Raw genomic sequence first — 13,062 nt, forward strand, 5'->3', positions numbered from 1 at the left:
CTCCTCAACTACCACCAGGCTCTACCTCTCCTCAACTACCACCAGGCTCTCCCTCCTCAACTACCACCAGGCTCTACCTCCTCCTCAACTACCACCAGGCTCTACCTCTCCTCAACTACCACCAGGCTCTCCCTCCTCAACTACCACCAGGCTCTACCTCTCCTCAACTACCACCAGGCTCTACCTCTCCTCAACTACCACCAGGCTCTCCCTCCTCCTCAACTACCACCAGGCTCTCCCTCTCCTCAACTACCACCAGGCTCTCCCTCCTCAACTACCACCAGGCTCTACCTCTCCTCAACTACCACCAGGCTCTACCTCCTCAACTACCACCAGGCTCTACCTCCTCAACTACCACCAGGCTCTACCTCCTCAACTACCACCAGGCTCTACCTCTCCTCAACTACCACCAGGCTCTCCCTCTCCTCAACTACCACCAGGCTCTCCCTCCTCAACTACCACCAGGCTCTACCTCTCCTCAACTACCACCAGGCTCTACCTCTCCTCAACTACCACCAGGCTCTACCTCTCCTCAACTACCACCAGGCTCTACCTCTCCTCAACTACCACCAGGCTCTACCTCTCCTCAACTACCACCAGGCTCTCCCTCCTCCTCAACTACCACCAGGCTCTACCTCTCCTCAACTACCACCAGGCTCTACCTCTCCTCAACTACCACCAGGCTCTACCTCTCCTCAACTACCACCAGGCTCTCCCTCCTCAACTACCACCAGGCTCTCCCTCCTCAACTACCACCAGGCTCTACCTCCTCCTCAACTACCACCAGGCTCTACCTCTCCTCAACTACCACCAGGCTCTACCTCTCCTCAACTACCACAAGGCTCTCCCTCCTCAACTACCACCAGGCTCTCCCTCCTCAACTACCACCAGGCTCTACCTCCTCTCAACTACCACCAAGCTCTACCTCCTCTCAACTACCACCAGGCTCTCCCTCCTCAACTACCACCAGGCTCTACCTCCTCAACTACCACCAGGCTCTACCTCTCCTCAACTACCACCAGGCTCTACCTCTCCTCAACTACCACCAGGCTCTACCTCTCCTCAACTACCACCAGGCTCTCCCTCTCCTCAACTACCACCAGGCTCTACCTCTCCTCAACTACCACCAGGCTCTACCTCTCCTCAACTACCACCAGGCTCTCCCTCCTCAACTACCACCAGGCTCTCCCTCTCCTCAACTACCACCAGGCTCTACCTCTCCTCAACTACCACCAGGCTCTACCTCTCCTCAACTACCACCAGGCTCTACCTCCTCAACTACCACCAGGCTCTACCTCTCCTCAACTACCACCAGGCTCTACCTCTCCTCAACTACCACCAGGCTCTACCTCTCCTCAACTACCACCAGGCTCTACCTCTCCTCAACTACCACCAGGCTCTCCCTCCTCAACTACCACCAGGCTCTCCCTCCTCAACTACCACCAGGCTCTACCTCCTCCTCAACTACCACCAGGCTCTACCTCTCCTCAACTACCACCAGGCTCTACCTCTCCTCAACTACCACCAGGCTCTCCCTCTCCTCAACTACCACCAGGCTCTACCTCTCCTCAACTACCACCAGGCTCTACCTCTCCTCAACTACCACCAGGCTCTCCCTCTCCTCAACTACCACCAGGCTCTCCCTCTCCTCAACTACCACCAGGCTCTACCTCTCCTCAACTACCACCAGGCTCTACCTCTCCTCAACTACCACCAGGCTCTACCTCCTCAACTACCACCAGGCTCTACCTCTCCTCAACTACCACCAGGCTCTACCTCTCCTCAACTACCACCAGGCTCTACCTCTCCTCAACTACCACCAGGCTCTACCTCTCCTCAACTACCACCAGGCTCTCCCTCCTCAACTACCACCAGGCTCTCCCTCCTCAACTACCACCAGGCTCTACCTCCTCCTCAACTACCACCAGGCTCTACCTCTCCTCAACTACCACCAGGCTCTACCTCTCCTCAACTACCACAAGGCTCTCCCTCCTCAACTACCACCAGGCTCTCCCTCCTCAACTACCACCAGGCTCTACCTCCTCTCAACTACCACCAAGCTCTACCTCCTCTCAACTACCACCAGGCTCTCCCTCCTCAACTACCACCAGGCTCTACCTCCTCAACTACCACCAGGCTCTACCTCTCCTCAACTACCACCAGGCTCTACCTCTCCTCAACTACCACCAGGCTCTACCTCTCCTCAACTACCACCAGGCTCTCCCTCTCCTCAACTACCACCAGGCTCTACCTCTCCTCAACTACCACCAGGCTCTACCTCTCCTCAACTACCACCAGGCTCTCCCTCCTCAACTACCACCAGGCTCTCCCTCTCCTCAACTACCACCAGGCTCTACCTCTCCTCAACTACCACCAGGCTCTACCTCTCCTCAACTACCACCAGGCTCTCCCTCCTCAACTACCACCAGGCTCTACCTCCTCCTCAACTACCACCAGGCTCTACCTCTCCTCAACTACCACCAGGCTCTACCTCTCCTCAACTACCACAAGGCTCTCCCTCCTCAACTACCACCAGGCTCTCCCTCCTCAACTACCACCAGGCTCTACCTCCTCTCAACTACCACCAAGCTCTACCTCCTCTCAACTACCACCAGGCTCTCCCTCCTCAACTACCACCAGGCTCTACCTCCTCAACTACCACCAGGCTCTACCTCTCCTCAACTACCACCAGGCTCTACCTCTCCTCAACTACCACCAGGCTCTACCTCTCCTCAACTACCACCAGGCTCTCCCTCTCCTCAACTACCACCAGGCTCTCCCTCCTCAACTACCACCAGGCTCTCCCTCCTCAACTACCACCAGGCTCTACCTCCTCCTCAACTACCACCAGGCTCTACCTCTCCTCAACTACCACCAGGCTCTACCTCTCCTCAACTACCACAAGGCTCTCCCTCCTCAACTACCACCAGGCTCTCCCTCCTCAACTACCACCAGGCTCTACCTCCTCTCAACTACCACCAAGCTCTACCTCCTCTCAACTACCACCAGGCTCTCCCTCCTCAACTACCACCAGGCTCTACCTCCTCAACTACCACCAGGCTCTACCGCTCCTCAACTACCACCAGGCTCTACCTCTCCTCAACTACCACCAGGCTCTACCTCTCCTCAACTACCACCAGGCTCTCCCTCCTCAACTACCACCAGGCTCTCCCTCTCCTCAACTACCACCAGGCTCTACCTCTCCTCAACTACCACCAGGCTCTACCTCTCCTCAACTACCACCAGGCTCTACCTCCTCAACTACCACCAGGCTCTACCTCTCCTCAACTACCACCAGGCTCTACCTCTCCTCAACTACCACCAGGCTCTACCTCTCCTCAACTACCACCAGGCTCTACCTCTCCTCAACTACCACCAGGCTCTACCTCTCCTCAACTACCACCAGGCTCTACCTCTCAACTACCACCAGGCTCTACCTCCTCAACTACCACCAGGCTCTACCTCTCCTCAACTACCACCAGGCTCTACCTCCTCTCAACTACCACCAGGCTCTACCTCTCCTCAACTACCACCAGGCTCTCCCTCCTCAACTACCACCAGGCTCTACCTCTCCTCAACTACCACCAGGCTCTACCTCTCCTCAACTACCACCAGGCTCTCCCTCCTCAACTACCACCAGGCTCTACCTCTCCTCAACTACCACCATGCTCTCCCTCCTCAACTACCACCAGGCTCTACCTCTCCTCAACTACCACCAGGCTCTACCTCTCCTCAACTACCACCATGCTCTCCCTCCTCAACTACCACCAGTAATACTTCCATCTCCTCTGTTCAACTACCACCAGGCTCTCCCTCCTCAACTACCACCAGGCTCTACCTCTCCTCAACTACCACCATGCTCTCCCTCCTCAACTACCACCAGGCTCTCCCTCCTCTCAACTACCACCATGCTCTCCATCCTCAACTACCACCAGGCTCTCCCTCCTCAACTACCACCAGGCTCTCCCTCCTCTCAACTACCACCAGGCTCTACCTCTCCTCAACTACCACCAGGCTCTCCCTCCTCAACTACCACCAGGCTCTACCTCTCCTCAACTACCACCAGGCTCTACCTCCTCTCAACTACCACCAGGCTCTCCCTCCTCAACTACCACCAGGCTCTACCTCTCCTCAACTACCACCAGGCTCTACCTCCTCTCAACTACCACCAGGCTCTCCCTCCTCAACTACCACCAGGCGCTACCTCTCCTCAACTACCACCAGGCTCTACCTTCTCAACTACCACCAGGCTCTACCTTCTCAACTACCACCAGGCTCTCCCTCCTCAACTACCACCAGGCGCTCTCCCTCCTCAACTACCACCAGGCTCTACCTCTCCTCAACTACCACCAGGCTCTCCCTCCTCAACTACCACCAGGCTCTACCTCTCCTCAACTACCACCAGGCTCTCCCTCCTCCTCAACTACCACCAGGCTCTACCTCTCCTCAACTACCACCAGGCTCTACCTCTCCTCAACTACCACCAGGCTCTACCTCTCCTCAACTACCACCAGGCTCTACCTCCTCAACTACCACCAGGCTCTACCTCCTCAACTACCACCAGGCTCTACCTCCTCCTCAACTACCACCAGGCTCTACCTCTCCTCAACTACCACCAGGCTCTCCCTCCTCAACTACCACCAGGCTCTACCTCTCCTCAACTACCACCAGGCTCTACCTCCTCAACTACCACCAGGCTCTACCTCCTCAACTACCACCAGGCTCTACCTCCTCAACTACCACCAGTAATACTTAATCTCCTCTGTTCTCAACTACCACCTCCTCTGTTCTCAACTACCACCAGTAATACATCCATCTCCTCTGTTCTCAACTACCACCAGTAATACTTCCATCTCCTCTGTTCTCAACTACCACCAGTAATACTTCCATCTCCTCTGTTCTCAACTACCACCAGTAATACTTCCATCTCCTCTGTTCTCAACTACCACCTCCTCTGTTCTCAACTACCACCAGTAATACTTCCATCTCCCCTTTTCTCAACTACCACCAACAATACTCCCATCTCCTCTGTTCTCAACTACCACCAGTAATACTTCCATCTCCTCTGTTCTCAACTACCACCAGTAATACTTCCATCTCCTCTGTTCTCAACTACCACCAGTAATACTTCCAACTCCTCTGTTCTCAACTACCACCAGTAATACTTCCATCTCCTCTGTTCTCAACTACCACCAGTAATACTTCCATATCCTCTGTTCAACTACAAGTCAGACTACCACCAGTAATACTTCCATATCCTCTGTTCAACTACCACCAGTAATACTTCCATCTCCTCTGTTCTCAACTACCACCAGTAATACTCCATCTCCTCTGTTCAACTATAAGTCAGACTATCATCAGTAATACTTCCATCTCCTCTGTTCTCAGCTACCACCAGTAATACTTCCATCTCCTCTGTTCTCAACTACCACCAGTAATACTTCCATCTCCTCTGTTCTCAACTACCACCAGCAATACTTCCATCTCCTCTGTTCTCAACTACCACCAGTAATACTTCCATCTCCTCTGTTCAACTATAAGTCAGACTACCATCAGTAATACTTCCATCTCCTCTGTTCTCAACTACCACCAGTAATACTTCCATCTCCTCTGTTCTCAACTACCACCAGTAATACTTCCATCTCCTCTGTTCTCAACTACCACCAGTAATACTTCCATCTCCTCTGTTCTCAACTACCACCAGTAATACTTCCATCTCCTCTGTTCAACTACAAGTCAGACTACCACCAGTAATACTTCGCATCTCCTCTGTTCAACTACCACCAGTAATACTTCATCTCCTCTGTTCTCAACTACCATCAGTAATACTTCCATCTCCTCTGTTCTCAACTACCACCAGTAATACTTCCATCTCCTCTGTTCAACTACAAGTCAGACTACCATCAGTAATACTTCCATCTCCTCTGTTCAACTATAAGTCAGACTACCATCAGTAATACTTCCATCTCCTCTGTTCTCAACTACCACCAGTAATACTTCCATCTCCTCTGTTCTCAACTACCACCAGCAATACTTCCACCTCCTCTATTCTCAACTACCACCAGTAATACTTCCATCTCCTCTGTTCTCAACTACCACCAGTAATACTTCCATCTCCTCTGTTCAACTATAAAAGTCAGACTACCACCAGTAATACTTCCATCTCCTCTGTTCAACTACCACCAGTAATACTTCATCTCCTCTGTTCTCCACTACCACCAGCAACACATCCATCTCCTCTGTTCTCAACTACCACCAGTAATACTTCCATCTCCTCTGTTCTCAACTACCACCAGTAATACTTCCATCTCCTCTGTTCTCAACTACCACCAGTAATACTTCCATCTCCTCTGTTCTCAACTACCACCAGTAATACTTCCATCTCCTCTGTTCTCAACTACCACCAGTAATACTTCCATCTCCTCTGTTCAACTATAAGTCAGACTACCATCAGTAATACTTCCATCTCCTCTGTTCTCAGCTACCACCAGTAATACTTCCATCTCCTCTGTTCTCAACTACCAACAGTAATACTTCCATCTCCTCTGTTCTCAACTACCACCAGCAATACTTCCATCTCCTCTGTTCTCAACTACCACCAGTAATACTTCCATCTCCTCTGATCTCAACTACCACCAGTAATACTTCCATCTCCTCTGTTCAACTATAAAAGTCAGACTACCATCAGTAATACTTCCATCTCCTCTGTTCTCAACTACCACCAGTAATACTTCCATCTCCTCTGTTCTCAACTACCACCAGCAATACTTCCATCTCCTCTGTTCTCAACTACCACCAGTAATACTTCCATCTCCTCTGTTCAACTATAAAAGTCAGACTACCATCAGTAATACTTCCATCTCCTCTGTTCTCAACTACCACCAGTAATACATCCATCTCCTCTATTCTCAACTACCACCCGTAATACTTCCATCTCCTCTGTTCTCAACTACCACCAGTAATACTTCCATCTCCTCTGTTCTCAACTACCACCAGCAACACATCCATCTCCTCTGTTCTCAACTACCACCAGTAATACTTCCATCTCCTCTGATCTCAACTACCACCAGTAATACTTCCATCTCCTCTGTTCAACTATAAGTCAGACTACCATCAGTAATACTTCCATATCCTCTGTTCTCAACTACCACCAGTAATACTTCCATATCCTCTGTTCAACTACAAGTCAGACTACCACCAGTAATACTTCCATCTCCTCTGTTCAACTACCACCAGTAATACTTCATCTCCTCTGTTCTCAACTACCATCAGTAATACTTCCATCTCCTCTGTTCTCAACTACCACCAGTAATACTTCCATCTCCTCTGTTCTCAACTACCACCAGTAATACTTCCATCTCCTCTGTTCTCAACTACCACCAGTAATACTTAATCTCCTCTGTTCTCAACTACCACCTCCTCTGTTCTCAACTACCATCAGTAATACTTCCATCTCCTCTGTTCTCAGCTACCACCAGTAATACTTCCATCTCCTCTGTTCTCAACTACCAACAGTAATACTTCCATCTCCTCTGTTCTCAACTACCACCAGCAATACTTCCATCTCCTCTGTTCTCAACTACCACCAGTAATACTTCCATCTCCTCTGTTCAACTATAAGTCAGACTACCACCAGTAATACTTCCATCTCCTCTGTTCTCAACTACCACCAGTAATACTTCCATCTCCTCTGATCTCAACTACCACCAGTAATACTTCCATCTCCTCTGTTCAACTATAAGTCAGACTACCATCAGTAATACTTCCATCTCCTCTGTTCTCAACTACCACCAGTAATACTTCCATCTCCTCTGTTCTCAACTACCACCAGCAATACTTCCATCTCCTCTATTCTCAACTACCACCAGTAATACTTCCATCTCCTCTGTTCTCAACTACCACCAGTAATCCTTCCATCTCCTCTGTTCTCAACTACCACCAGTAATACTTCCATCTCCTCTGTTCTCAACTACCACCAGCAATACTTCCATCTCCTCTATTCTCAACTACCACCAGTAATACTTCCATCTCCTCTGTTCTCAACTACCACCAGTAATACTTCCATCTCCTCTGTTCTCAACTACCATCAGTAATACTTCCATCTCCTCTGTTCTCAACTACCACCAGTAATACTTCCATCTTCTCTGTTCTCAACTACCACCAGTAATACTTCCATCTCCTCTGTTCAACTACAAGTCAGACTACCACCAGTAATACTTCCATCTCCTCTGTTCTCAACTACCACCAGTAATACTTCCATCTCCTCTGTTCAACTATAAGTCAGACTACCATCAGTAATACTTCCATCTCCTCTGTTCTCAACTACCACCAGTAATACTTCCATCTCCTCTGTTCTCAACTACCACCAGTAATACTTCCATCTCCTCTGTTCTCAACTACCACCAGTAATACTTCCATCTCCTCTGTTCTCAACTACCACCAGTAATACTTCCATCTCCTCTGTTCAACTACAAGTCAGACTACCACCAGTAATACTTCCATCTCCTCTGTTCAACTACCACCAGTAATACTTCATCTCCTCTGTTCTCAACTACCATCAGTAATACTTCCATCTCCTCTGTTCTCAACTACCACCAGTAATACTTCCATCTCCTCTGTTCAACTACAAGTCAGACTACCATCAGTAATACTTCCATCTCCTCTGTTCAACTATAAGTCAGACTACCATCAGTAATACTTCCATCTCCTCTGTTCTCAACTACCACCAGTAATACTTCCATCTCCTCTGTTCTCAACTACCACCAGCAATACTTCCACCTCCTCTATTCTCAACTACCACCAGTAATACTTCCATCTCCTCTGTTCTCAACTACCACCAGTAATACTTCCATCTCCTCTGTTCAACTATAAAAGTCAGACTACCACCAGTAATACTTCCATCTCCTCTGTTCAACTACCACCAGTAATACTTCATATCCTCTGTTCTCCACTACCACCAGCAACACATCCATCTCCTCTGTTCTCAACTACCACCAGTAATACTTCCATCTCCTCTGTTCTCAACTACCACCAGTAATACTTCCATCTCCTCTGTTCTCAACTACCACCAGTAATACTTCCATCTCCTCTGTTCTCAACTACCACCAGTAATACTTCCATCTCCTCTGTTCTCAACTACCACCAGTAATACTTCCATCTCCTCTGTTCAACTATAAGTCAGACTACCATCAGTAATACTTCCATCTCCTCTGTTCTCAGCTACCACCAGTAATACTTCCATCTCCTCTGTTCTCAACTACCAACAGTAATACTTCCATCTCCTCTGTTCTCAACTACCACCAGCAATACTTCCATCTCCTCTGTTCTCAACTACCACCAGTAATACTTCCATCTCCTCTGATCTCAACTACCACCAGTAATACTTCCATCTCCTCTGTTCAACTATAAAAGTCAGACTACCATCAGTAATACTTCCATCTCCTCTGTTCTCAACTACCACCAGTAATACTTCCATCTCCTCTGTTCTCAACTACCACCAGCAATACTTCCATCTCCTCTGTTCTCAACTACCACCAGTAATACTTCCATCTCCTCTGTTCAACTATAAAAGTCAGACTACCATCAGTAATACTTCCATCTCCTCTGTTCTCAACTACCACCAGTAATACATCCATCTCCTCTATTCTCAACTACCACCCGTAATACTTCCATCTCCTCTGTTCTCAACTACCACCAGCAACACATCCATCTCCTCTGTTCTCAACTACCACCAGTAATACTTCCATCTCCTCTGATCTCAACTACCACCAGTAATACTTCCATCTCCTCTGTTCAACTATAAGTCAGACTACCATCAGTAATACTTCCATATCCTCTGTTCTCAACTACCACCAGTAATACTTCCATATCCTCTGTTCAACTACAAGTCAGACTACCACCAGTAATACTTCCATCTCCTCTGTTCAACTACCACCAGTAATACTTCATCTCCTCTGTTCTCAACTACCATCAGTAATACTTCCATCTCCTCTGTTCTCAACTACCACCAGTAATACTTCCATCTCCTCTGTTCTCAACTACCACCAGTAATACTTCCATCTCCTCTGTTCTCAACTACCACCAGTAATACTTAATCTCCTCTGTTCTCAACTACCACCTCCTCTGTTCTCAACTACCATCAGTAATACTTCCATCTCCTCTGTTCTCAGCTACCACCAGTAATACTTCCATCTCCTCTGTTCTCAACTACCAACAGTAATACTTCCATCTCCTCTGTTCTCAACTACCACCAGCAATACTTCCATCTCCTCTGTTCTCAACTACCACCAGTAATACTTCCATCTCCTCTGTTCAACTATAAGTCAGACTACCACCAGTAATACTTCCATCTCCTCTGTTCTCAACTACCACCAGTAATACTTCCATCTCCTCTGATCTCAACTACCACCAGTAATACTTCCATCTCCTCTGTTCAACTATAAGTCAGACTACCATCAGTAATACTTCCATCTCCTCTGTTCTCAACTACCACCAGTAATACTTCCATCTCCTCTGTTCTCAACTACCACCAGCAATACTTCCATCTCCTCTATTCTCAACTACCACCAGTAATACTTCCATCTCCTCTGTTCTCAACTACCACCAGTAATCCTTCCATCTCCTCTGTTCTCAACTACCACCAGTAATACTTCCATCTCCTCTGTTCTCAACTACCACCAGCAATACTTCCATCTCCTCTATTCTCAACTACCACCAGTAATACTTCCATCTCCTCTGTTCTCAACTACCACCAGTAATACTTCCATCTCCTCTGTTCTCAACTACCATCAGTAATACTTCCATCTCCTCTGTTCTCAACTACCACCAGTAATACTTCCATCTTCTCTGTTCTCAACTACCACCAGTAATACTTCCATCTCCTCTGTTCAACTACAAGTCAGACTACCACCAGTAATACTTCCATCTCCTCTGTTCAACTACCACCAGTAATACTTCCATCTCCTCTGTTCTCAACTACCATCAGTAATACTTCCATCTCCTCTGTTCTCAACTACCACCAGTAATACTTCCATCTCCTCTGTTCTCAACTACCACCAGCAATACTTCCATCTCCTCTGTTCTCAACTACCACCAGCAATACTTCCATCTCCTCTGTTCTCAACTACCACCAGTAATACTTCCATCTCCTCTGTTCAACTACAAGTCAGACTACCACCAGTAATACCACCTGAGGTAAATCTAATACTATCCTAACATTCTGTATTAAGTCATATGTTTCAACCAAGTGAAACCCTGGTAACCAGAGACAGTAGTAACTACAGGTTCTAGCTACATTATGTTCGCTCTGAATAGTCTACCAGTTAGTCTACTAGACCTTAACCTTTACATCCCAAACGACACCCTATTCCCTATATAGAGCACTACTTTTGACCAGGGCCCACAGCTGTATATGGAATAGGGCCACGATCAAAAGGAGTGCTCCATATAGACCAGGACTCTCCAACCCCGTCCCTGGCGCGCTACCCTCCCCGTCCCTGGCGCGCTACCCTCCCCGTTCCTGGAGCGCTACCCTCCCCGTTCCTGGAGCGCTACCCTCCCCGTTCCTGGAGCGCTACCCTCCCCGTTCCTGGAGCGCTACCCTCCCCGTTCCTGGAGCGCTACCCTCCCCGTTCCTGGAGCGCTACCCTCCCCGTTCCTGGAGCGCTACCCTCCCCGTTCCTGGAGCGCTACCCTCCCCGTTCCTGGCGCGCTACCCTCCCCGTTCCTGGCGCGCTACCCTCCCCGTTCCTGGCGCGCTACCCTCCCCGTTCCTGGCGCGCTACCCTCCCCGTTCCTGGAGCGCTACCCTCCCCGTTCCTGGAGCGCTACCCTCCCCGTTCCTGGAGCGCTACCCTCCCCGTTCCTGGAGCGCTACCCTCCCCGTTCCTGGAGCGCTACCCTCCCGTAGGTTTTAACTCCAACCCTGTTCCTGGCGCGCTACCCTCCGGTAGGTTTTAACTCCAACCCTGTTCCTGGAGCGCTACCCTCCTGTAGGTTTTAACTCCAACCCTGTTCCTGGAGAGCTACCCTCCTGTAGGTTTTAACTCCAACCCTGTTCCTGGAGCGCTACCCTCCTGTAGGTTTTAACTCCAACCCTGTTCCTGGAGCGCTACCCTCCTGTAGGTTTTAACTCCAACCCTGTTCCTGGAAAGCTACCCTCCTGTAGGTTTTAACTCCAACCCTGTTCCTGGAAAGCTACCCTCCTGTAGGTTTTAACTCCAACCCTAATCTAGCGCACCCGATTCTGGTTGATAAGCTGAATCAGGTTAGTTACAACGGGTTTGGAGTGAAAACCTTCAGGAGGGTGGATCTCCAGGAACAGAGCTCTGATAAAGGGTGCCATTACGTCATAACCTGTAGGTCTATGACACTTACCAGTCTCTTGGTAGGGAGGGGGTGGTCCTGGCTGGAAGGGCTGTCCCTGGTAGCCTGGTGCTGTGGGTATGGGCTGGCCACCTCCGTAGCCAGGTTGAGGCTGAGCCCCATACCCAGGCTGGACGGGTATCGGCTGGTAGGCTGGGTACTGGGCACCCTGGTAGGGCTGCTGGGGGTACTGGGGGTACTGGGGCTGCTGCGGCTGCTGGGGGTACTGGGTGTTCACCACTGTGGTGTGGGTGGTCGTCGCCATCACCGCTGTGGGGAAGATGCATAAAATAAATCATAGTTAAACATGTACATTTTTGCGAATCAGATGTTAGTTCACACAGCTCTTTGAAGCATTGTACAACAGTGGAGGCTCCTCAGAGGACGAATGGGAGGACCATCCTCAGTGAATTTCATAAAAATAAAAATGGTAAAACATTGAAAACTTTATCCTTTTTAGATAAAAATATATTCACGTCACCAAATAATTGATTAAAACGCAATAAAGGTCAACAGTAGCCGCAACAGCACTCTGTAGGGTAGCACCATGGTGAAGCCGGAGGACAGCTAGCTTCCATCCTCCTCTGGGTACATTGACTTCAATACAAAACCTAGGATGCTCTTGGTTCTCAACCCCTTCCATAGACTTACACAGTAATTATGACAACTTCCGGAGGACGTCCTCCAACCTATCAGAGC

The 13,062-nt window shown here is 49.3% G+C and overlaps 1 protein-coding gene across 1 annotated transcript in view; it reads right to left on the minus strand.

Annotated features, from left to right (window-relative positions):
• shisa10.1 (shisa family member 10, tandem duplicate 1) overlaps positions 1 to 13,062 on the minus strand; it is a 30,864-nt gene that overhangs the window by 2,020 nt on the left and 15,782 nt on the right. Inside the window, exon 4 of the mRNA XM_041891834.1 lies at positions 12,376 to 12,633. Coding sequence (XP_041747768.1) covers positions 12,376 to 12,633 — 258 coding nt within the window. The remainder of the gene's footprint in view (positions 1 to 12,375; positions 12,634 to 13,062) is intronic.

This window comes from Coregonus clupeaformis, chromosome 12 (assembly GCF_020615455.1).
Source record: "Coregonus clupeaformis isolate EN_2021a chromosome 12, ASM2061545v1, whole genome shotgun sequence".
Lineage (NCBI taxonomy): Eukaryota > Metazoa > Chordata > Actinopteri > Salmoniformes > Salmonidae > Coregonus > Coregonus clupeaformis.